Source organism: Gorilla gorilla, chromosome 18 (assembly GCF_029281585.2).
Source record: "Gorilla gorilla gorilla isolate KB3781 chromosome 18, NHGRI_mGorGor1-v2.1_pri, whole genome shotgun sequence".
In the NCBI taxonomy this organism is placed as follows: Eukaryota; Metazoa; Chordata; class Mammalia; order Primates; family Hominidae; genus Gorilla; species Gorilla gorilla.
In genome coordinates, this window is record NC_073242.2 from 64,995,600 (window position 1) to 65,021,199 (window position 25,600).

Consider the following 25,600-nt stretch of genomic DNA (forward strand, 5'->3'; position numbering starts at 1 on the left):
GATTGCTACATAAATATGCACAGGTGATGTCCATGCAGACATAAATAATTATATATCTGACAATGAGTCCATATGACCTTCAAAATGTGAAATGCCTATCTGTGTAATTGACTGGTTAGTCTCATTAATGATTACAGATTCAATTCTAGTTTCTTGTTCTGGATAAATTATATAATCTAGCTTTTCATTTCACTTATTTAGTGATAACAACAGGAAGAATGACAAGATATCTATTTTGGAAAATTACTCTGGTAGGAGTAAAGATGAAACAATGATAGAATTCCATGGAAAACTAGAAAAAAGTATGGTCTTCTGATATTCTATCACATCACAAACTAAAGGCCTCATAAAACTCAGATATTTTATCTAAAAATGTTATTTTCATCTTAGAAATGATCAAAGCATGAGACCACAATTGTATTACAATGTGCTTGTATCACGGGCACAGGTGCTAAAACGGAGGGGAAAACATCATTACTGATAATTTAAACGTATGTTTTACTTTCCATCAACATGAACCTCAACTTGATATGATGCAGATTGAAGGAAATCACCCATAATTCCATATTAAGAAGGCCTGTGATATTTTATGGGAAAATAAATAGAGAAAATGCTAACAGAAACCCTATTAAGCATTAAGCTTTATGGAGCAAAGACAAATCCAGTGGTGAAAGATACACACTCGAGTTGTTTGGTGTCTTGGAACAATATGGTTTAGAGGTGACTGGTGGGTGAGGAGAACATATGAGAGTTCACCAAACAGAAAAGCTCAATAAGGCAATGCCTCTTCCTGACCATATCTCTTACTCAGATAAGTATATAATTTATTGTCCAGTAAAGGGTATATTTAAAAATCATATTAAAAGTCATGCAGTGAAGTTGTCCAGGGAAATCAAGACTTAACAGTCTCACTCTGACAATAATGAATAGGGGGGTTCCCTCAAGATAGACTAGGACATGACCGCACACTGGCAGGTAGTAGTACCAGAAAAGAACACATGGAAAATCTTTACCTTATGCTTGAGGTAGGGACCAGGCTAAAGTGAAAACCAGACATAAAATTCTATCTAAAATATATCCACAATCGAAGAAAATATGTGGTGTACAGGCATAGAATGTCTTACTGGATCATTGAAATAGTAAGATAAATTCAAATTTTTACATTGTTTTATTTTCCTCCAGTTAGGGCTTGAGGTTTGTCTCTGGAGAGTGACTGTCAATTGGAGCCCTGCCTTTCTGGGGTTCTAGGCAGTGGGTTGTGGACGCTTAACATGTGCCTTTCACAGGACACTTCCTTAGCCCAGCAGTGGACAGGTGTGCATCTCAAGACCAGGCCTCCCTCTCACAGAACATCTGTTGAGACTAGGAGTTTCCTGGTCACTGTTTCCTGGTCACTGTTGCCTGACCTGTGTCCTGTGTATTTCTGACAAGAGCCACTCTGAGAGACCCTGGCCAGGAGGAGAGTTAGGTTCCAGCATAGGTCAGCTCAGACACATGGAGGCCACAGAACCAAACATGGGAAATCACAGAAGTAGGTTTATTACTCACAGATCCAGAGAGAAGAGGGTAGCTGAGAAGAGGGTTTAGCTGTGTCCCCAGCCAAATCTCATCTTGAATTCCCACATGTTGTGGGAGGGAACAGGTGGGAGGTAATTGAATCATGGGGGCAGGTCCTTCCCACGCTGTTCTTCTGATAGTGAATAAGTCTCACATGATCTGATGGTTTTATAAAGGGGAGTTTCCCTGCACAAGCTCTCTTTTCTTGTCTGCTGCCATGTGAGACGTGCCTTTCACCTTGTGCCATGATTGTGAGGCCTACCTACCCATGTGGAACTGTGCATCTATTAAACCTCTTTCTTCTGGAAATTACCTAGTCTTGGGCATGTCTTTACCGGTGGTGTGAAAATGGGCTAATACAGTAGCACACCTCATAGGGCTGAACAAAATGGGGAAGATGAGTGGTGAGCAAGAGAGAGAAAAGGGGTCTGTGGGACTCCAGCCTTTATTTGGCCCAGAACATTACCCAAATAAGCTTTCCACGGGGCTCTAGTCAGTGGCGTGAGTGCCAGAAGGCACATTTCTTGGCTCCTGCTGCAACTGAGCAGGTCACTCTGGCGTGTGGGGACTGTCCATGTGGGCTGTGAGGTCTGTGGGGTGAGTCATGTAGGTTGTATCCAACGGTTCCATAGCGGGTAGTCACCAGGAGGAGGCAACTGTGTAGGGTCAATATCTGGGCCAGCCACACTGAGGAACAGTGAGGGTTAGAACTGGAAATTGTCAAGGGAATCTGAACCCAGCTACCATATGAGAGAGTTCAACTTACGTTCAATGTGAATGCCATGGCAATATTAAAAGGTAAGAAGTCGCTCCATACGTGCTTGAGGTAAATAGGAGAAACCTAGAATTTATGTAAACAGTGAGAAGATTGGATACGTTTTCCATCACATATTTTAATACTAGCAGCATATTATATATGTCAATCCATCAGGCATTCAGAATTACATGCTCATGAAAATTTTTTGCACCACCAGACAAAAGACAAGGGTAGAAGAATTTGTAACCCTAAAAACACTAGTAAATTCAAAACAGAAGGACCTTTATGTCTTAACATATCTGTGTTGTGAAAGGCTGTCCTGTGAAATACGGAATTTCTTAAACATATTTTAAAAATAATTGGTGTCAATATTTTTTAGAAATCCATTTAAATTTTCTCTTGCTATTTTATAATGCCTATTTATTTATTTAGTGGTTCTGCTAATTTTGATGTATATCCTAAACTTTACATTTTCTTTAAAGTATGTTTTATACAACTTTACGTAAAATGTTTCAGTGTCTTCACATTCTCTCCCTGTCCTTTTGTTTTGCTCTTATATGGTGGCCTTGAGCCTTTTCTCTGACTTTTCAAACCTAGTAAGACTGAGACACTAAAGTAACTTTGCCTGTGGTTTGGTAATGCCTTCTAAAGCACATCCTAAGCTCTTGTGCATACAGGGGTCTCCTTTGAGCTCTATGCTTTTGAGATCCCATATACCTAAATTCCAGTACTCCAAGTCAGTACTGCTCAGTTTTAATTACTAAGTTTAAAAATGTATTTTAATAGCAAGTTAGTTTAATGCACTCTTGCTTCTTTCTTTACTGCTGGTATACATGTATATTCCTTTAAATGAATCTTGGAATTTATTTAAAAAGTTTAAATTATACAAATGAAACTGTATATTGTGAATTCATAGGTGAATTTGGAAAGAATTTGTCTTTATGATACTAAATCCTTTTTATCCAAGAATCATATGTGCCTTTATATTTCTTCCAGTCTATATTTATATCACTGAGTAAATATATAGAAATGTACATACATACAGCTGTAGTTACAGATAGATACAAATATAGATATAATATGTTAAATCTATATCTATCCCATATAACATATATACATGTTATATGTGTGTGTATATATATATGTTTGTGTTATTAAAGAGCTCCCTTAAAATTTTTCTTTTATTTCCTGTATAATTTTAGGTCGAGCTTGAATTTTCCTTGTAGAAACAAGCAAATATTTATACTAGTTTTAATACTGAGGTTTAGACATTCTATCTTATTTTAGCATTGAATATTTTCACAATTATTATAAATATTATCTAATATTAATGTACCTGTGAAAAATATTTAAAATTTTACCTTTGGGTTATTTTATTGTTGAATTTAAATTCCTTTAAGTATGGTAGTAAATTTCTATTTTATGCTTTCTCTATGCATATGCAAATTAATCTATCCACTTCTCTATCTCTATGTAGTAACATTAAAATCAGGCCTCTCTTCTTCTAATGGACATACGCATGTTTGCATATAGAATATCAGACTTTTTATAGCATTTAAAATCTTTAAAGACATGAATATTACCTTTTAACAAATATACTTTAGCATGTACTGAGAATCCTCTATTTATTTTTTATTTGGGCTAATCAATATGATTATTAATATTATTGGATTACCAAATTTGGAATCACACTTTCATCCCCAAGGTGGATATTTGTTTTATTTTTTTGCCAATTTCTTGTCTTACTGTTTCAAATATTGTTGGATATTATTTTTATTCGGCATTTTAGTATCAATATTTGTAAGTGATGTACTCTAAATATTTTTTCTTCAATATCTGGTGGGTTTTATAATAACAGCTATATTGGGTTTGTAGTAGACATTGACAAAAATTATTCCTGTACGTTTTATACCTGTATGAAGGAAACTAATATATTTTACCCCAAAATATATTTCCTTGATATATTTCAAAATAGCTATTCAGAAGGGCTGGAAATGCAAACATAGCTGCAAAGCTGTCTTGAGGAGATTTGCATCGGTAGAGAATCTGCCTTGAGGCAGCCAGGCTTTCTCTGAAGTCTGCCCCCTTGTCTGGATCTAGGAAAGGTTAACTGAGAGTCTGAGGTCTCCAAAGGTCTGAAAGAAACATTTTCTGTCTCGTCTCTCTGAGGACTGCTCCCAGTGAGGTTTCACCTACGTAATAAGTCCACTGCTGCTAGCCAGGGTGCTTTTCTCACATAACCTTTCTTTTTTTTCCCCCCTGTGATCCAAGACCCCATTCTTTCTGTAAACTTCATATGGTAGATAAGCTTCTGCACCCATTGTGTGTCTGGGTCTTCATTCTAAGGGCTCCAGTGTACACACATTGCAGAAACCTGTATGCCTTTTCTACTATTTATCTGCCTCCTATTAGTGATTTTCAGGGAAACTTCAGAAGGCAAAAGGGACATTCTCTTTTAGCCCATACCCAGACAAAATCCCGCAACATACAACTGATTCCTAATAGCTTAAAATCATTTTGAAAAATCCATATATTTATAACCTTTTCTTCCCTCTATGATTTCTGCTCAGCTTGGGTTTTGTTTTTTATTCCATTTACTTCATCCTCGAAAAGATGTGCTTTATGTCTATTTATTCTCATTTATTGACATCGAGAAAAGAAAATAACTTTCATGTGAGAAATGCAAGTCCTTTGAAATAATCAGGCCCAGAGAGATATTCAAATGAGACAGCAGTTCTGTCCTGCTCCTCTTTGAGCTGTGTGTTCATCTAGGCTGCTTGCTGTTGCCACAGTAGCTATAAATTAACAAATAATGCCACACCAGACACTATAATCCACACCCAATAATAGTGTAACTGTGTATAGCCAGTCACTAATAAATATTATTTCCATAAGACAATGAGAATTTGTGACAAACCTATTTGCATCATCCCACTTCTTGTCCCTTTTTTGCCTTTAAGAAACTGTTTGTTGGAAAGCTCCAAAGAGAGTCCATATCCAAGGATACTTGGGTCTGTTTCTTCCAGGCAGCTGTCCTCATTTTGGCTCAAGTAAACTCTTTGAATTACGTTTTGTGCTTCAGCCTCTTCCACTTAGATTAACAACATGGATTTGTTTCACCATGTACAGCAATTAAAATGTTTGCACTTTTCCCTACGAGAGCATTGATGTGTTTTTCTGAGCACTTGGAATAGCTACATAGTGTTTACTTTAAAGATTATGGTTTCTCAACCTTGGTGCTACTTACTTTTAGGACCGGAGGATTCTTTGTTGTGGGAGGCTGCCCTAGCAATGCTAGGTGTTTCGTTTGACCTCTAAATTTCACACCTCCACTAGTCTTGACACCTCCAAAATAACCCTAGACATTGACAAATGTCTCCTGGGGAAAACTCTCCCCCAGTTGGCAGCCAAACTTCTTGAAATATTGGAATTGTCAATTGAGTTTTTATGTTATCCAAAACAAATATTTTTCTTTGTTTTTAAACATCTGCTTCCATCTACTTATCTACTTAGTTTTACTTTTATTTGTAACTTAATTCCATCAAGGAGAGAGAGTGCATTCTCTGTTATGCTAAATTTTTGAAGAATGTATTGATTTTTTATGACCTGATATATGGATGATATGTAGATATTACATGTTTGTATTATCAAATTTCAGGGTGATAATAAAATAAATACTTATAATATTTATATTGTCAATGTATATTAGTTATTTTCTTTCTTCACTACAGGAGTTTTTCAACCTATAGGCTATTTCTCAATTCTAGGTTATCCAGTAGATTTTGAAATGTTATGATTAAATATCTACTTCTCAAGCATTCATCTTTGCAAATGACTCAATACCAAGCTCCTATAATGCACATCATATAAAGGGCAGATTAGTCAATATATGGTTCAGAAATAATTATGTAATATTTATAAGAAAATTAAAAATTTAGATCCTGAACTCAGATAACAATAATCCAAATTAAAATTTGATTTAATTACATAATTTAAAATGACACCAGAATACTAGTAAAAATGTACATGTTTATATAATCCTTTTTAGCTGTAGGACTTTATTAGCATAAATTCAAATACAGGAACCAAAGTAAGATTGAGACCTATAGTAAAAGGTTAAAATGTACACATTATAGGGTCATGATTAAACTAATTTAAAGCATAATAACATGGAGAAATATTGCAAAACATACATTTTACTGAATTAATTGTTAATATCTAATCATTGAGTGAGAACAAAGGTAAAGAGTAGCTACACACACATACACCCACACACAAGTGCAATATTGTCAAATAAATGTGATGTTCAGCTACACTAGAAATCACACCTGTCTTTTCTTCATAGAGACTAAAGATTAAAAATCACAATAATATTTACTGTACATATGGAGGTAAAGATACTCAAAATATTACCCTAAAATACATTTTTTTTTTTTTGAGATGGAGTTTTGCTTTTATTGCCCAGGCTGGAGTGCAATGGCACAATTTTGGCTCACTGCAACTTCAGCCTCCCAGGGTCAAGTAATTCTCCTAGCTCAGCCTCCCAAGTAGCTGAGATTACAGGCATGCGCCACCACACTCGGCTAATTTTTTGTATTTAGTAGAGATGGGGTTTCACCATGTTGGTCAGGCTGGTCTCCAACTCCTGACTTCAGGTGATCTACCCACTTCAGCCTCCCAAAGTGCTGGGATTACAGGCATGCGCCTGGCCAACTTTTTGACATATTTCAAGATGGCTACTCTATAGACTGGAAATAGCTTCTTCTACAAGAATAGCTGAAAAGCTGTGTTTGTTGGGGAGATTTGCGTTTGTAGAGAAAATCTGCATTGATATAGACAGGCTTTCCCTGAGGTACTCCCTTGTCTGGGTTTAGGAAAGATTAACTGAGTCTGGCACGTTTACATTTTTAAAAACCATTTCCTATCTATACTTCCCAAGAGGAGGGCTGCTGCCTGTGAGGTTTCGTCTATGTAACAAGACCACCTCTGCTGCCAGGCTCCTGTTTCTTCCTTGTCATCACCTCTCTTCCGCAAACCCTGATTTACCAACCTAGAGCTCTGTGTTTTCCGTAATCTCAAGACAGCATAGGCGTGTTGACTACCTTGCCTTTCCTGGAGTTTTTATATATATAGTATATATTTTTATATCTATTTATAATATACAAATATTTGTATATATATATTTATATATTATGTAAAGTCCAAGTGCATACTTGTGCACATAATTATATCTGTAAACCTTTTTTCCTGTTAATTTGTACATTATCAGTTTGTTTTATAGACTCATATAATTAAAGCTTCAAGGGAAAAATTTAAACTTTCCTATAGAGAAAAGACAAATATATATGTGACAAATAATATGTAGTGTGTAAGACGCTTTTTAAAGGTATATTTGCAATTTGTGTCAAAACATTCAAATATACATTTGTTACTTTAACTATAAAATTTCAAATAATTTAAGCCAAATACATAATATATGCAGAAAATTTAGCAATATATCTATGTAGCGCCTTACTGTGCATTACTGTAACCAGCTGTCTAACATAAAGAACTAACTAAGGTAGCATCTACTTTTCAAATATTGCATTTTTTCCACAGACCTATTAAATAAGACAAATAAAATTTAAACTTTATTTTTAAATTTGCAGAATAGTAGTTTTCAGCAGATGGTTTATTTTAGCAAATTCCATCTTCACATTGTGCTATGCTTTTATGAGTTCCAGCTGTTAATGGATAATATTTTACTGCTGAATCTATCATGTGTGATATAATTGCTCATTATGTGCCTTAAAACACAAGCAATATAGTTATTTTCAACTTGGAGCAAATTAAAATCTTATCAGCAATGTAAAAAATCTAGAGTTGTCTTCTTCTGGTTAAATATTTTAAACTTGTATTTTTCTCTTTATGTTTTTAGTAAGTTGTCTTATCAAGAAGAAGAACTCAAGCTGATTATTCTATTTTTCTCTTCCATCCAGCTCGTAGGTGTGTTAATAATTTCATTTCTCAGAAAATGTTCTTTCATATCCATCTTACAAGATGAGAGACATTTTAACAACTTCCATTCTGATGTGATACCAGTAATGGAAAATATTCCAGCTTCATGAACATGGTGATACAAATAGTTATCCGTCTAATCTCTTTCAGTGCCAAATGTTTACTTTACTCAGTGAATTACTCAGTTGACTGGTAATTTCTTCTGAAATCACTATAAGAGGATCAGAGGTCTGGCTGTTGTCTGTACCTCATATGACTCCCAGTGCAGACAATGGTTTCTGTCGAGCACAGACAGTTGAAAGGATTGACTTCCTGCCTAGAATAGTTTCTGTTGTTCTTCTTATCCTTCTTGTGGAGATTTCAGATTATCTGAATTGCTTTTCTATCTTAAGAAAAAACTCAACAATTCTCCCACCTGAGAGGAATGTAAACTGTAGTGAGTTAGCGGAAGCAATCCGTAAAGTTTTTACATTGTTTGTTGTAAAATGCAGTGTTGGTGTCTCCATCACTAACCTTTTCTATCCGTCATTGCTGTTTCTATGACTGCAATAGGATACCTCTAGGCAAATCTGTATTTCCGAGACAGAGTGCCCTTTTGGTGACCTATAAGTACACTCAATGGTAGGCTGAAATACTACTTTTTATCTGTGGTGAAATGGAATCATATCGGTGACTTTTTTTAAAAGGAAATTTAACTCTTGCTATGGTTTGAATGCTTGCCCCTTCCAAATCTCATGTTAAAATTTGATACCCAATGTTGCAGGTGGGGCTTACTGGGAGGTGTTGGGTCATGGGGATGGACCTTCATGAATGGATAATACCCTCCCTTAGGAATCTCAAGCTATCCTCCCTCCTAGGTGCCCTCAGGAATGAGTGTACCATTCTTTATTCAAGTATAATTGCCCCACCCATCCTTTTTGAGATATTAATTACATGTATGTTACACTGCTGCATATTGTCTCACGTATCAGTGAGATTCTGGCTTTCTTATTTTAGTTTACCCTTTGTCCTTTAGTTTGTAAAGCTTCTATTTTTTTCTGTAAATTTTCTGATGTTAGGGTAAAATCCATTACTTATTCTATATCGTGGAATTTTTATTTCGAATATTTATTTTTCATCTATACATGTCACATTTTTCATTTTATAACTTCTATTTTCTCCTATGTTCAATTTTCATTTAAGTAATTTGACATATATATGTATTTATCTATATGTATTTATAAAATATATTTACTTTAAGGACCTTGAAAATTCCTTCTTCTCTGTCATTTATAAATGACTTATTTTTATCCTGTTAACATATATCTTAGTAATATATATCTTCCGGCTTCTTTGCATGTCAGAGTTTTTCTGGGGGGGTGGGTATTTTGATGTTATGCTATTGAATATCTAGATTTTATTGGCTACCTTTGAACAACGTTGTGGCAGGCAGTTCAGTAACTTCAGGATGATTATTTTTCTGTTGTTGTTTTAAATCTTCTCTTTAAACTTTGTTGAGTTAGTGTAGAGCCATCTGTAATTTGGAGCTAAATGAGCACTGTCACTAGGGCATGAACCTCCAGTGGTCTTTACTGAATACCCTGGATATACAGAGGGGATTCCCTTCTCTGGCTGGTCAGAACTGACATGTCTTTACATTTCGATTAGGGACTTGGGAGAAACCTTAGGCTTATTCTTGGTTCCTTTTTCTGTAAACTTTCTCTTCTACTACACATTCCAGCTGCTCAACCTTTTCTGATTTTTATCTGGTTCCTCAGTGCAATGACAATGTCTGCTCTCTCTGGGATTCCTCTCTACTGCTGTCACGGAGAACCTGGGAATAAAGCAGGACTCATTCTGGTTCCTTCTCTTCTCTTGCAGAGCACAGTCCTGTGCTGCCTGAAGTTCAGTGCTTCAAAAAAAATTTCATATATTTTGTCCAGTTTACTATTCTTAAACTCTAAAAGAGTAACTCCAGTCCCAGTTACAGCATCATGTTCTGTAACTCTACTCCTTGTTGCTTCATTCTGCCATTGTCTGGTATGATCGCCCCTTTCCCTTCTGTAATCAGGCCAAGAGCATAATATAATAGTAGTTATAACTGCACAGCTTGCCTCCGTTGTGTAAAAAAATCACTGAGACTTAACTGTGTCTAACTTTTTAAATGTGACTATGAGTACAACGAAAGCTATATTTTGGTTAATATTCACATTGCATGCTTTTCCATTATTTACTTTCAACATATGTGAAATATAAATATAAATTATAAAAACTTTTAAGAGAGTCCATTTAAAAAAATCTGGTCTGATTATGTTTTAACTGGTTTATTACAACGTGCATTCTTGACTTCAGGGTCTAATATAATTGGTACACTTGTCTATTTGCAAAAAAATATACTTGACAATATTTTAAAATTAATCTTTCCAACTCACAACTTAGATGCTTCTGCTGTTGTATGGAAGATACATTTTAAACTTTATGAGATAGCATTCTGTTATACAGCCGATATCCAATTAAATTTCTCTCTATGTTTATTTCTTTCATTAAAAAAAATCGTTCTTGTACCTGCAAACTTTCATCAGGGATCATGGCTCTTCTACCTGAAGAATAATCTTTAGTATTTCCTTTCCTGTGGGTCTGCTTGGGAGAAATTCTTTATTGTATCTTTGCTTTTGATGGATATGTCCACCAAGTAGGCAGTTCTAGGTCGGCACTTATTTTATTTCAGGACTTGAAAGATAACAATACCTCACTTGCTGGCTTTCATTGTTTCATTTGAGAAGGTTATCAGTCAACTCTTTCTGTTTGTAGTTAGCCCAATTTTTTAATCAAGTGCTCCTTACATTTTTCTTTTACTTTTTAGAAATTGTCCCACTATGTTTCTAGGTGTGTCCTCTGTGTGTGTTTTCCTTTGGTTTGCAAAGCCTCCTGAACCTGTGGTTGAACATTATTGGTCGATTTTGATAAGACCTCTAACATTGCCACTTAAAATGCTGTTCAGACCAGCTTTTTTCTCCCTCTTAGATTTCAACGTGTTAGATGATTACTGTATCCTTTATATTTTTAAATGACCTTTCTCTACTTTTTTTTTAGTTCGTTAATCTGTGTTAGTGTATATTTTGTTTTTTTTATTTTATTTTATTATTATTCTTTAAGTTTTAGGATACATGTGCACAATATGCAGGTTTGTAACATAAGTATTCATGTGCCATGTAGGTGTGTTGCACCCATTAACTCGTCATTTAGCATTAGGTATATCTCCTAAAGCAATCCCTCCCCCCCTCCCCACACCCCACAACATTCTCCGGTGTGTGATGTTCCCATTCCTGTGTCCATGTGTCATTTAGCATTAGGTACATCACCTAAAGCTATCCCTCTCCCCTTCCCCCACCCCATAAAAGTCCCCAGTGTGTGATGTTACCCTTCCTGTGTCCATGTGTTCTCATTGTTCAATTCCTACCTATGAATGAGAACATGCGTTGTTTGGTTTTTTGTCCTTGCGATAGTTTACTGAGAATGATGATTTCCAGTTTCATCCATGTCCTAACAAAGGACATGAACTCATCATTTTTTGTGGCTGCATAGTATTCCATGGTGTATATGTGCCACATTTTCTTAATCCAGTCTATCGTTTTTGGACATTTAGGTTAGTTCCAAGTCTTTGCTATTGTGAATAATGCCGCAATAAACATATGTGTGCATGTGTCTTTATAGCAGCATGATTTATAGTCCTTTGGGTATATACCCAGTAATGGGATGGCTGGGTCAAATGGTATTTCTAGTTCTAGATCCCTGAGGAATCACCACACTGACTTCCACAATGGTTGAACTAGTTTACAGTCCCACCAACAGTGTAAAAGTGTTCCTATTTCTCCACATCCTCTCCAGCACCTGTTGTTTCCAGACTTTTTAATGATTGCCATTCTAACTGGTGTGAGATGGTATCTCATTGTGGTTTTGATTTGCATTTCTCTGATGGCCAGTGATGATGAGCATTTTTTCATTTGTTTTTTGGCTGCATAAATGTCTTCTTTTGAGAAGTGTCTGTTCATGTCCTTCGCCCACTTTTTGATGGGGTTGTTTGTTTTTTTCTAGTAAATTTGTTTGTGTTCATTGTAGATTCCGGATATTAGCCCTTTGTCAGATGAGTAGGTTGTGAAAATTTTCTCCCATGTTGTAGGTTGCCTGTTCACTCTGATGGTAGTTTCTTTTGCTGTGCAGACGCTCTTTAGTTTAATTAGATCCCATTTGTCAATTTCGGCTTTTGTTGCCATTGCTTTTGGTGTTTTAGACATGAAATCCTTGCCCATGCCTATGTCCTGAATGGTAATGCCTAGGTTTTCTTCTAGGGTTTTTATGGTTTTAGGTCTAACGTTTAAGTCTTTAATCCATCTTGAATTGATTTTTGTATAAGGCGTAAGGAAGGGATCCAGTTTCAGCTTTCTACATATGGCTAGCCAGTTATCCCAGCACCATTTATTAAATAGGGAATCCTTTCCCCATTGCTTGTTTTTCTCAGGGTTGTCAAAGATCAGATAGTTGTAGATAAGCGGCATTATTTCTAAGGGCTCTGTTCTGTTCCATTGATCTATATCTCTGTTTTGGTACCAGTACCATGCTGTTTTGGTTACTGTAGCCTTGTAGTATAGTTTGAAGTCAGGTAGTGTGATGCCTCCCGGTTTGTTCTTTTGGCTTAGGATTGACTTGGCGATGCGGGCTCTTTTTTGGTTCCATACTTACTTTAAAGTCGTTTTTTCCAATTCTGTGAACAAAGTCCTTGGTGGCTTGATGGGGATGGCATTGAATATAGTTCTCCTTGAAGAGATCCTTCACGTCCCTTGTAAGTTGGATTCCTAGGTATTTTATTCTCTTTGAAGCAATTGTGAATGGGAGTTCATTCATGATTTGGCTCTCTGCCTGTTATTTGTGTACAAGAAGGCTTGTGGTTTTTGTACATTGATTTTCTATCCTGAGACTTTGTTGAAGTTGCTTATCAGCTTAAGGAGATTTTGGGCTGAGACAATGGGGTTTTCTAGATATACAATCATGTCATCTGCAAACAGGGACAATTTGACTTCCTGTTTTCCTAATTGAATATCATTTGTTTCCTTCTCCTGCCTGATTGCCCTGGCCAGAACTTCCAACACTATGTTGAATAGGAGTGGTGAGGGAGGGCATCCCTGTCTTGTGCCAGTTTTCAAAGGGAATGCTTCCAGTTTTTGCTCATTCAGTATGATATTGGCTGTGGGTTTGTCATACAAGCTCTTGTTATTTTGAGATACGTCTCATCAATACCTAATTTATTGAGATTTTTTAGCATGAAGCGTTTTTGAATTTTGTCAAAGGCCTTTTCTGTATCTATTCGGATAATCATGTGGTTTTTGTCTTTGGTTAGGTTTATATGCTGGATTACATTTATTGATTTGTGTATGTTGAACCAGCCTTGCATCCCAAGGATGAAGCCCACTTGATCATGGTGGATAAGTTTTTTGATGTGCTGCTGGATTCGGTTTACCAGTATTTTATTGAGGATATTTGCATCAATGTTCATCAAGGATATTGGTCTAAAATTCTCTTTTTTGGTTGTGTCTCTGCCAGGCTTTGGTATCAGGATGATGCTGACCTCATAAAATGAGTTAGGGAGGATTCCCTCTTTTTCTATTGATTGGAACAGTTTCAGAAGGAATGGTACCATTCCTCCTTGTACCTCTGGTAGAATTCAGCTGTGAATCCATCTGGTCCTGGACTCTTTTTGGTTGGTAAGCTATTGATTATTGCCACAATTTCAGAGCCTGTTATTGGTCTATTCAGAGATTCAACTTCTTCCTTGTTTAGTCTTGGGAGAGTGTATGTGTTGCGGAATTTATCCATTTCTTCTGAATTTCCAAGTTTATTTGCATAGAGGCGATTGTAGTATTCTCTGATGGCAGATTGTATTTCTGTGGGATCGGTGGTGACATCCCCTTTATCATTTTTTATTGTGTCTATTTGATTCTTCTCTCTTTTCTTCTTTATTAGTCTTGCTAGTGGTCTATCAATTTTGTTGATATTTTCAAAAAACAAGCTCCTGGATTCATTAATTTTTTGAAGGGCTTTTTGTGTCTCTATTTCCTTCAGTTATGCTGTGATTTTAGTTATTTCTTACTTTCTGCTAGCTTTTGAATGTGTTTGCTCTTGCTTTTCTAGTTATTTTAATTGTGGTATTAGGGTGTCAATTTTGGATCTTTCCTGCTTTCTCTTGTGGGCATTTAGTGCTATAAATTTCCCTCTATACACTGCTTTGAATGTGTCGCAGAGATTCTGGTATGTCATGTCTTTGTTCTCGTTTGTTTCAAAGAACATCTTTAATTCTGCCTTCATTTCATTATGTACCCAGTAGTCATTCCAGAGGAGGTTGTTCATTTTCCATGTAGTTGAGCGGTTTTGAGTCAGTTTCTTAATCCTGAGTTCTAGTTTGATTGCACTCTGGTCTGAGAGACAGTTTGTTATAATTTCTGTTGTTTTACATTTGCTGAGGAGACCTTTACTTCCAACTATGTGATCAAGTTTGGAATGGGTGTGGTGTGGTGCTGAAAAAAATGTATATTCTTTTGATTTGGGGTGGAGAGTTCTGTAGATGTCTATTAGGTCCGCTTGGTGCAGAGCTGAGTTCAATTCCTGGGTGTCCTTGTTAACTTTCTGTCTCATTGATCTGTCTAATGTTGACAGTGGGGTGTTAAAATCTCCCATTATTATTGTGTGGGAGTCTAAGTCTCTTTGTATGTTACTCAGGACTTGCGTTATGAATCTGGGTGCTCCTGTATTGGGTGCATATTTAGGATAGTTAGCTCTTCTTGTTGAATTGATCCCTTTACCATTATGTAATGGCCTTCTTTGTCTCTTTTGATGTTTGTCGGTTTAAAGTCTCTTTTATGAGAGACTAGGATTGCAACCCCTGCCTTTTTTTGTTTTCCATTTGCTTGGTAGATCTTCCTCCATCCCTTTATTTTGAGTCTATGTGTGTCTCTGCACGTGAGATGGGTTTCCTGAATACAGCACAATGATGGGTCTTGAATCCTTATCCAATTTGCCAGTCTGTGTCTTCTAATTGGAGTATTTAGTCCATTTACATTTAAAGTTAATATTGTTATGTGTGAATTTGATCCTGTCATTATGATGTTTGCTGGTTATTTTGCTTGTTAGTTGATGCAGTTTCTTCCTAAGCTCGATGGTCTTTACAATTTGGCATGCTTTTGCAGTGGCTGTTACCGGTTGTTCCTTTCCATGTTTAGTGCTTCCTTCAGGAGCTCTGTTAGGGCAGGCCTGGTGGTGACAAAATCTCTCAGCATTTGTTTGTCTGTAAAGTATTTTATTTCTCCTTCACTTATGAAGCTTAGTTTGGCTGGATATGAAATTCTGGGTTGAAAATTCTTTTCTTTAAGAATGTTGAATATTGACCCCCACTCTCTTCTGGCTTGTAGAGTTTCTGCTGAGAGATCAGCTGTTAGTCTGATGGGCTTCCCTTTGTGGGTAACCCGACCTTTCTCTCTGGCTGCCCTTAACATTTTTTCCTTCATTTCAACTTTGGTGAATCCGACAATTATGCATCTTGGAGTTGCTCTTCTTGAGGAGTATCTTTGTGGCGTTCTCTGTATTTCCTGAATCTGAATGTTGGCCTGCCTTGCTAGATTGGGGAAGTTCTCCTGGATAATATCTTGCAGAGTGTTTTCCAACTTGGTTCCATTATCCCCGTCACTTTCAGGTACACCAATCAGACGTAGATTTGGTCTTTTCACATAGACCCGTATTTCTTGGAGGCTTCGTTCATTTCTTTTTATTCTTTTTTCTCTAAACTTCCCTTCTTGCTTCATTTCATTCATTTCATCTTCCATCACTGGTACTCTTTCTTCCAGTTGATTGCATCCGCTCCTGAGGCTTCTGCATTCTTCATGTAGTTCTTGAGCCTTGGTTTTCAGCTCCATCAGCTCCTTTAAGCACTTCTCTGCATTGATTATTCCAGTTATACATTCATCTAATTGTTTTTCAAAGTTTATAACTTCTTTGCTATTGGTTTGAATTTCCTCCTGTAGCTCGGAGTAGTTTGATCGTCTGAAGCCTTCTTCTCTCAACTCGTCAAAGTCATTCTCCGTCCAGCTTTGTTCCATTGCTGGTGAGGAACTGCTTTCCTTTGGAGAAGGAGAGGCGCTCTGCTTTTTAGAGTTTCCAGTTTTCCTGCTCTGTTTTCTCCCTATCTTTGTGGTTTTATCAACTTTTGGTCTTTGATGATGGTGATGTACAGATGGGCTTTTGGTGTGGGTGTCCTTCTGTTTGTTAGTTTTCCTTCTAAAAGACAGGACCCTCAGCTGCAGATCTGTTGGAGTTTCCTAGAGGTCTGCTCCAGACCCTGTTTGCCTGGGTATCAGCAGCGGTGGCTGCATAACAGCGGATTTTTGTGAACCACAAATTCAGCTGTCTGATCGTTCCTCTGGAAGTTTGGTCTCAGAGGACTACCCGGCCGAGTGAGGTGTCAGTCTGTCCCTACTGAGGAGTGCCTCCCAGTTAGGCTGCTCGGGGGTCAGTGACCCACTTTAGGAGGCAGTCTGCCCGTTCTCAGATCTCCAGCTGCATGCTGGGAGAACCACTACTCTCTTTAAAGCTGTCAGACAGGGACATTTAAGTCTGCAGAGGTTTCTGCTGACTTTTTGTTTGTCTGTGCCCTGCCCCCAGAGGTGGAGCCTACAGAGGCAGCAGGCCTCCTGGAGCTGTGGTGGGCTCCACCCAGTTCCCACTGCCTGGCTGCTTTGTTTACCTAACCAAGCCTGGGAAATGGTGGGCACCCTTCCCCCAGCCTCACTGCCACCTTGCAGTTTGATCTCAGACTGCTGTGCTAGCAATCTGTGAGACTCTGTGGGCGTAGGACCCTCTGAGCCAGGTGCAGGACACAATCTCCTGGTGTGCTGTTTTCCAAGCCCATTGGAAAAGCACAGTATTAGGGTGAGAGTGACCTGATTTTCCAGGTGCCGTCTGTCACCCCTTTCTTTGACTAGGAAAGAGAACTCCCTGACCCTTTGCACTTCCCGAGTGAGGCAATGCCTCGCCGTGCTTCAGCTTGCACACAGTGCGCTGCACCCACTGTCCTGCACCCACTGTTGGGCACTCCCTGGTGAGATGAACACGGTACCTCAGATGGAAATGCAGAAATCCCCTGTCTTCTGAGTCACTCACGCTGAGAGCTGTAGACCAGAGCTGTTCCTGTTCGGCCATCTTGGCTCCACCCCTCATTTCATTATTTCATTTCATCATTTCATCATTTCACTTCATTTCATCATTTCATTTCATTTCATCATTTCATCCCATTTCTTCATTTCATCATTTCATCTTTTCATTTCATTTCATCATTTCATTTCATCATTTCATTTCCTCATTTCATCATTTCATCATTTCATCATTTCATTTCATCATTCCATTTCATCATTGCATCATTTCATTGCATCATTTCATCATTTCATTTCATCTCATCATTTCATAATTTAATTTCATGTCATCATTTCATTTCAACATTTCACCATTTCATTTCATATCATCATTTCATTTCATCAATTTATCATTTCATTTCATCATTTCATCATTTCATTTCTTCATTTCATCATTTCATTTCATTTCATCATTTCATCATTTCATTTCATTTCAGTGATACATGCATTTAAGTGCTAATGTGATGCCCAGGAGACACCCTATTTCCCTTTGTAAAACACCTCCTTCAACAAAAGGCAACCTCACATGGCTGGCTAAGTCTACAGTGATAGCAGCCTCTCCTCAACCACCCAATTTCATTTAGGACTTCAAACAGCACCTCAGTTTCATAAAAACCTAAAACATAAACACAACACTTGGTTGTAAGTGAGCCAACTGTTTCTTGTCTCTTTCTCTGCTCAAGGCTTAAGGCCATGTCTCCCCAACTATGTTCAGTGGAATAAAAGATCCCCTGGACAAATAAGTTTGAGAACTGTTGTTGCAGGAGTTCTCAGAACCTTTAAAACGCAAATCCTCATCCGCAGTGATCTTCAGGAGGGAGATGGCTGATGCAGCACAACTTTCTTTCACAGGAGCATCTTGCAGAATACAGTATGAGATACAGAAAGGCTGCATTGAGTCTTTTTAAGGGCCCGAGCCTTGGCGGGGGTGGGGTAGGAGCTCTCCAGATAGCATCTAATGAGTAGGAACATTCAGGTTGCTTTATTTTTTCCTTATTGGCAAAACTGTGTGTGCACCATGAATGAAGCTGGTCTCCCTTATCCATATCAAAACTAAACCCAAATTAATTGGCTAAATAGGGACTGAACACCTCCAGGAGCCACGCGGAAGAAAGCCCCACCACACTTTAAAGTAGCTTACCTCATCACATTTGAGGAAAGCAAAACACTTATGACCAGTATGCTGCTAATACAAGTCTACAGATAATGCTGTAGGAAAAATTATTTTTCCTAATCATAACTGGCATAGTCCACATTGTGCATTACACTTCCCCCACCTTTTTTTAAATTTGAAACACAAGTCTTTTCCTCTTCTTTTTTTAAATTTTAATTTAATTGTACAAAACGGAGTCTTAGTATGTTGCCCAGGCTGGTCTTCAACTCCTGAGCTCAAGTGATACATCGGTCTCCCCTTCCCAAATTGCTAAGACTACAGGCCTGAGACACTGTGCCTGGCCTTAAACACAAATCTTAATTCATTCTTACAATTATCCTGAGGTTAGAAAAGTGGAAGGGGAAGAAACATGGCAAGCAGGTAGGCTGACTTCGGCTTCATTATTTGAAGGACAGTTTGCTCCGTTAAAACACACTACTGCCCACAAACGCCAAGACAACAGAAAAATACAGACTTACATAAATAGATTTTATATGTGACAGCAGTTTGAATGGAGACATTTTTAATGCAAATGACAAACAGCTGTGCTTGGGAATAAATGACAACGAATTTTTTTATCTCAACAGCTGTCCTGAGATCACCTCTCTACATCTCTACCTGCATTCTGGAATCAGGGAGAAAGCCAAAACAGATGACAAGACACTAGATCAGCCGTGTCCAACCCTTTGACTAAAAGGACTTTTCCGCCTATCTGTGGTGGTGGGTGTCATGAAAATTATGCACAAACCTTTTTTTTTATAAGCTCATCAGCTGTCATTAGCTATAGTGTATTTTATGTGTGACCCAGGAGAATTCTTCTTCCAATGTGGCCCTGAGAAGCCAAAAGACTGGACACCTGTGCACTAGATCAAAAGGCTACTCCTTCTGGAAACAATTGTAAAGAATTTCTGACATTATCTTGGCATGAAAACCAATGGATAGTGGGACAGAATGCAAAATCTTCAAGAATATTTTTTGTTTCTTTGTTTTTTGGTTTTGTTTTTTTTTTTTTTTTTGAGTCAAGGTCTTGCTCAGTGGCCCAGGCTAGAGTACACTGGTGAGATCACAGCTCAGTGCAGGCTCAAGTGCTCCGACCACCTCAGCCAAAGTAGTAGCTGGGACTACAGATGTGCACAACCACTCCTGCCTTAAAAGTACACAGACAACTCCAAAGATTCAAGACAGTTCATTCGGGCTGAGCCAGCCCACTGGGCAGACTGACCTTCAAAAAAGGCCCACCCATGACATACACCAGATGGCTCTCCAAGAATCTCTCCAGTCCTCAGGGTCCCTAAGGTAGTGGACAGAGCTAGGAAAGCAAACCCATCTGCTTCTTCCTGCAGGAAACCCCTTGAGGTCAAGACCCCACAATCAGACGAGGATGGAGTGGCTCACCCTCAGTCAACAGGCCAGACTCAAGGTGGTATAATGTCTTAACTAAGGGTGTGGGCTTCCAGGTCTGACTCCCAACTCAGTTCTCCTTTATTAACCACACTTTGTTAATTCTCTTTAAGAGAGGTTCCTGGCAAGTCAGTTCTCCCTCAGGCCTTCAGTTTCCTCACCTACAAGACGAGAGGGCTGGACCAGATGGAAATTTGGGTTGTAAGGGGATGTCTGTGCGCAGCCCACCCCGCCCACGGGCCCCTCGAGCCTCCATCCAAGTTCCCACCATGCACCCACCCCCATAAATCCTGCCCAAGGTGACGGCTGGTCCAGGGTCCTCTGGCTGCCGCATCAGCTAGTGCAGGAGGGAAGAGAAGCCTCCAAGGGGGCCACGCGGGCTCAAGGATGCAACTCGGCCAGGAGTGAACTGGGGCCCCAAGGGAGGTGTCCGGGCCGCTCCTCGAGCTCAGCCGTGGTCCCAGACCCCCTTACGTCCATCGTCCATATTTCCTGCTGGGTGAGGTCGTTGGACACAGCGCACTTGGTGCGCAGCCTGAGCAGGCTGCCGATGGAGATGCCCATGAACTTCTGGAGCTGCCCGCACTGCTGCAGCACCCGGCTAGCGGGGGCCCCTGCGCCTCCCTCTGCGCCACCACATCACCCCCACCACCTCCCTCCTTCTTCTCTCCCATCGCAGCCGGGTGCAGCGCCACTCTATGCAGGTTGCAGCGGTCAAGGCGGGGAGCTAGGGGCGCGGGCGTCTAGGCAAGGAACCCCCGAGCCGGGAGAGCTGGACGACGAGTGCCCCTTGGCGCTGCCCGAGCCAGGACGCCGGTAGAGCTGGCAGCCTAGTCGGCGGATCCCGCAGTCAGAGCCGCGGCGGCGGGGGCAAAAAGTGGCGGGGGGGGGGGTGCAAAAAGCCGCAAAGGCAAAAAGCTGCGGCGGCGGGTGTAGAAAGCCATGGCGACGGAGGCAAAAAGCCGCGTTGGGAACAACCTGTGGCGGCGGGGGCCAAAAGCCACAAAAAGCTGCTGTGGCGGGGGCAAAAAGCCGCGGCGGCGGAGGCAAAAAGCCGTGCGGGCGGGAGCAAAAAGCAACGGGGGCGGGGGCAGAAAGCCGCGGCGACGAGGCCGAAAGCCGCGGCAGCGGGGGCAAAGAGCTGCGGCGACGGGGTCAAAAAGCCGCGGCAGAGAAAGCCGCGGCAGCGGGGGCAAAAAGCCGCAGCGGCAAAAAGCTACGTCGGCGGGGGCAGAAAGCTGCGGCGGGAGAAACCTGCGGCGGCGGCAAAAACCGGCGGCGGCGGGGGCCAAAAGCCGCAAAAAGCCGCGGCGGCGGGATCAAAAAGCCAGCTGCTCCCCTGGGATTCCTCCAATTACCCTGTTTAAAGCCTCTGCTCACTCATGCGCTGGAAGAGGGATGTCAGAGATGCAGTCTACTCTTCCTAAAGGGCTGACAGGGCATAAAGACAAGATTGATTATCCATGGAACATTCCTACAGGAATGCACCTATGTGCAGACACACTAATAAGCAGTGTGTCTTGCAGTGTGTAAATGGCTGAGATGCTATTTATACTTCTTTACACAATACATTTTTAAATGTTTTGTTGATGTATTCTCTATCATTTAAAAAAATCATCACTTTCCCCCTAAACAAAGAGGATTTTTATCAGAAACTTATGGGAAGCCCCTTGCTCTACCAGATTCCCACCCTCATTTCTCCTGAAGGAAGAAAGAAAACCATCTCTATTGATTTCTCCTCTCATCCTCTAGGACTAAAACCAGAAAGCTGCATGGTGCCTGGGTGAGACTTAGAGAAGACCCTGTCTGTAGGAGCAGGAATCTCAGAGCCTTGGCTGAGAGGCATGGTCCTGAAATGAGATGGAGTCCCCCATGGAGAGCACACGTGGAAGTCCACACCTGAGGGCTCACTGCTCCTCACCACAGATGCACTCCCCTACTGAGTCCTGAGACCTGAGTGCACCCCATAGAGTAGGACTCAGATGAGGGGATGCAAATCTCCACCAGCTCCACCCTCCTCTGGGTTCAAAAGCCGAGAATGGGGCCTCGCTCAGTGACTCCTGTGCCCCACTATGGACACGTTTTGCTCCACACTCCTGCTGCTGACCACCCCTTCCTGTGAGTGTTGTGGTCAGGGACTTCCTCAGAAGTGAAACATCAGTTCTCTCCTTTGTGAGCTTCATCTTCTTATGTCTTCTCCACAGGGGTCTTGTCCCAGGTCACCTTGAAGGAGTCTGGTCCTGTGCTGGTTAAACCCACAGAGATCCTCACGCTGACCTGCACTCTCTCTGGGTTCTCACTCAGCACTTCTGGAATGGGTATGAGCTGGATCCGTCAGCCCCCAGGGAAGGCCCTGGAGTGGCTTGCTCACATTTTTTCGAATGACAAAAAATCCTACAGCACGTCTCTGAAGAACAGGCTCATCATCTCCAAGGGCACCTCCAAAAGCCAGGTGGTTCTTACCATGACCAACATGGACCCTGTGGACACAGCCACGTATTACTGTGCATGGAGAGCACAGAGACACGGCCCAGGATGCCTCCTGTACAAGAACCCAGGCTGCGTCTCAGTGGTGCTCCCTCCCTACCTCTGCAGAACAGGAAAGTGTGACTGAGATGTCATTTCCTGCCAGGGCTTGTGTTTCCTATACCAACCAGACTCAGATACCTGTCTGTTTTCCTATTCTGTATTATTAAATGGCATGCTCCCTGTTAGAGATCCATGTAAGCAGAGGCTGTATCCTGTTTGACAAAGATTGAGCATCTAAGATTCCCATTACCTCGGCCACATGCATCACTGATATGTGGCCACTTATTTCTTGAGCTCATATCCTTCCAAGGGGCTGAATACAAATATCTATAACATATGACATTCTTAAACTGCAGGAAATAGTGTTGGAGAAGAATGTGGAGATAAAAGAGCAGGACGATTAATTAAAATCCAGATACCATCTTTTCTTGCAGAGACAAATTTACACTAATAAAGTAATTTTATGAAACAACAGGAAAGATGGAATGTGTCCTCATCATGGAGTGTCTCACTTGCAGTGCACAAATAAATTTCTAGAAATTTTATAGGGAAGGTGTGATAGATGAGGCTGATTTCCACACAGGGGGTGATTAAATACCCAGGTAAGTATAAAATCCAACACTTGAAAAGGAAAATGCCTCAGCTTGACATCAGAAACCCATCTCAGTAAGTCTGAGGAGCAATGTGGAAAAGAAATGAAAAATTTGACAACACTTTTCTTATGAAATCCCTAGCTCACGTTTGAACAGGACTATAAATCATGCTGCTATAAAGACACATGCACACGTATGTTTATTGCTGCACTATTCACAATACCAAAGACTTGGAACCAACCCAAATGTCCAACAACGATAGACTGGATTAAGAAAATGTGGCACATATACACCATGGAATACTATGCAGCTATAAAAAATGATGAGTTCATGTCCTTTGTAGAGACATGGATGAAACTGGAAACTATCATTCTCAGTAAACTATCACAAGGACAAAAAACTGAACACCACATGTTCTCACTCATAGGTGGGAATTGAACAATGAGAACACATGGACACAGGAAGGGGATCACACTCTGGGGACTGTTGTGGTGTGGGGGGAGGGGGGAGGGACAGCATTAGGAGATATACCTAATGCTAAATGATGAGTTAATGGGTGCAGCACACCAACATGGCACATGGATACATATATAACTAACCTGCACATTGTACACATGTACCCTAAAACTTAAAGTATAATAATTAAAAAAAAAAAAAAGAAAACAGAATTGTCCACAATTTTAGGAAAGCCATCGCATGACAACAAACCACTACAATGATAGGAGCATCACTGAGTCAACGGAGTTCAAGCAGTGAGCAGAGCAGTATTGAGACCCCAGGAAAATCAAGGCTCTTGGGTACATTTTACAGAACCCAGAATTGAGCCACATAATCTATGGCCAAGTGATCTTTGACAAAGTTAACAAAAATTAACCAATGTATACACCAGGGAAAGGACACCCCATTCAATAAAGGGTGCTGGGGAAATTGGATAGCTATATGCACATGAATTAAACTGGACACCCACCCTCAACATGTAAATAATTAACACAAAATAGATTAAAGGTTTAAATGTAAGACCTCAAACTGTAAACCTATTCAAATAAAACACCAGGACAACTCTTCTGGACACTGGCCTAGGTAAATAATTTACGACTAAGAACTCAAAACCACAAGCCAAAAACCAAAATACAAAAAGCAAATAATAGACAAATGGGACTTAATGAATCTAACAAGTTTCTTCACAGCAACAGAGTGAACAGACAAAGTGCAGAATGATAGAAAATATTTGCACACTGTGCCTCTGACAGAGTACTAATATGCAGAATTAACAAGAAACTCAAACAACTACAAAAGAAAACAAGAACCAAATAACCCCATTAAAATGAGCAAACAACTTGAGTAGACATTTTTGCAAATAACACATAAAAATGGAGAATAGATACATAAAAAATGCTCAACATCACTAATCATCAGGGAAATGCAAATTAAAACTGTAGTGAGATATCATATCATTCACAATGGCTATTATTAAAAAGTCAAAAATAACAGATGTTGGAGAGGATGAAATGTAAAGTGAACTCTTAGACACTGTTGATGAGAATGTGGATGAGTACGACCTCTATAGAAAACCGTATGGATTCAGTATGATAATGACTGTGCATTTGTCATAAACAGCTCTTATTATTTTGAGAAACATTCCATCAATACCTAGTTAATGAGCGTTTTTAGTATGAAGGGGTGTTGAATTTTATTGAAGGCCTTTTCTGCATCTATTGAGATAATCATGTGGTTTTTTTTCCATTGGTTCTGTTTATGTGATGGATTATGTTATTGATTTGCATATGTTGAACCAGCCTTGCATCCGAGGTATGAAGCCAACTTGAACATGGTGGATTTGGAAACCGGCACAAGACAAGGATGCCCTGTCTCACCACTCCCATTCAACATAGTATTGGAAGTTCTGGCCAGGGAAATCAGGCAAGAGAAATAAATAAAGGGTATTCAAATAGGAAAAGAGGAAGTCAAACTGTCTCTGTTTGCAGATGACATGATTATATATTTAGAAAACCCCATCATCTCAGCCCCAAATCTCCTTAAGCTGATAAGCAACTTCAGCAAAGTCTAAGGATACAAAATCAATGTGGAAAAATCACAAACATTCCTATACACCAATAATAGAAAGACAGAGAGCCAAATCTTGAGTGAACTCTCATTTACAATTGCTACAAAGAAAATAAAATACCTAGGAATACAACTTACAAAGGATGTGAAGGACCTCTTCAAGAGAACTACAAACCACTGCCCAAGGAAATAAGAGAGGGCACAAACAAATGGAAAAACATTGCATGTTCATAGATAGGAAGAATCAATATCATGAAAATGGCCATATTGCCCGAAGTAATTTATGGATTCAATGCTATCCCCATCAAGCTACCATTGACTTCCTTCACAGAATTAG

General features: G+C 39.7%; 1 pseudogene and 1 gene segment (V, D, J or C); both read left to right on the forward strand.

Moving 5' to 3' along the window:
• LOC115932801 (uncharacterized) overlaps nucleotides 1-20,897 on the forward strand; it is a 36,004-nt pseudogene extending 15,107 nt beyond the window's left edge.
• Nucleotides 20,898-22,149: 1,252 nt separating this feature from the next.
• LOC101146267 (immunoglobulin heavy variable 2-26-like) lies at nucleotides 22,150-22,691 on the forward strand. The segment is given in 2 exon segments: nucleotides 22,150-22,195; nucleotides 22,282-22,691. Coding segments are annotated over 2 exon segments (456 nt in total).
• The last annotated feature ends 2,909 nt before the right edge of the window (nucleotides 22,692-25,600 follow it).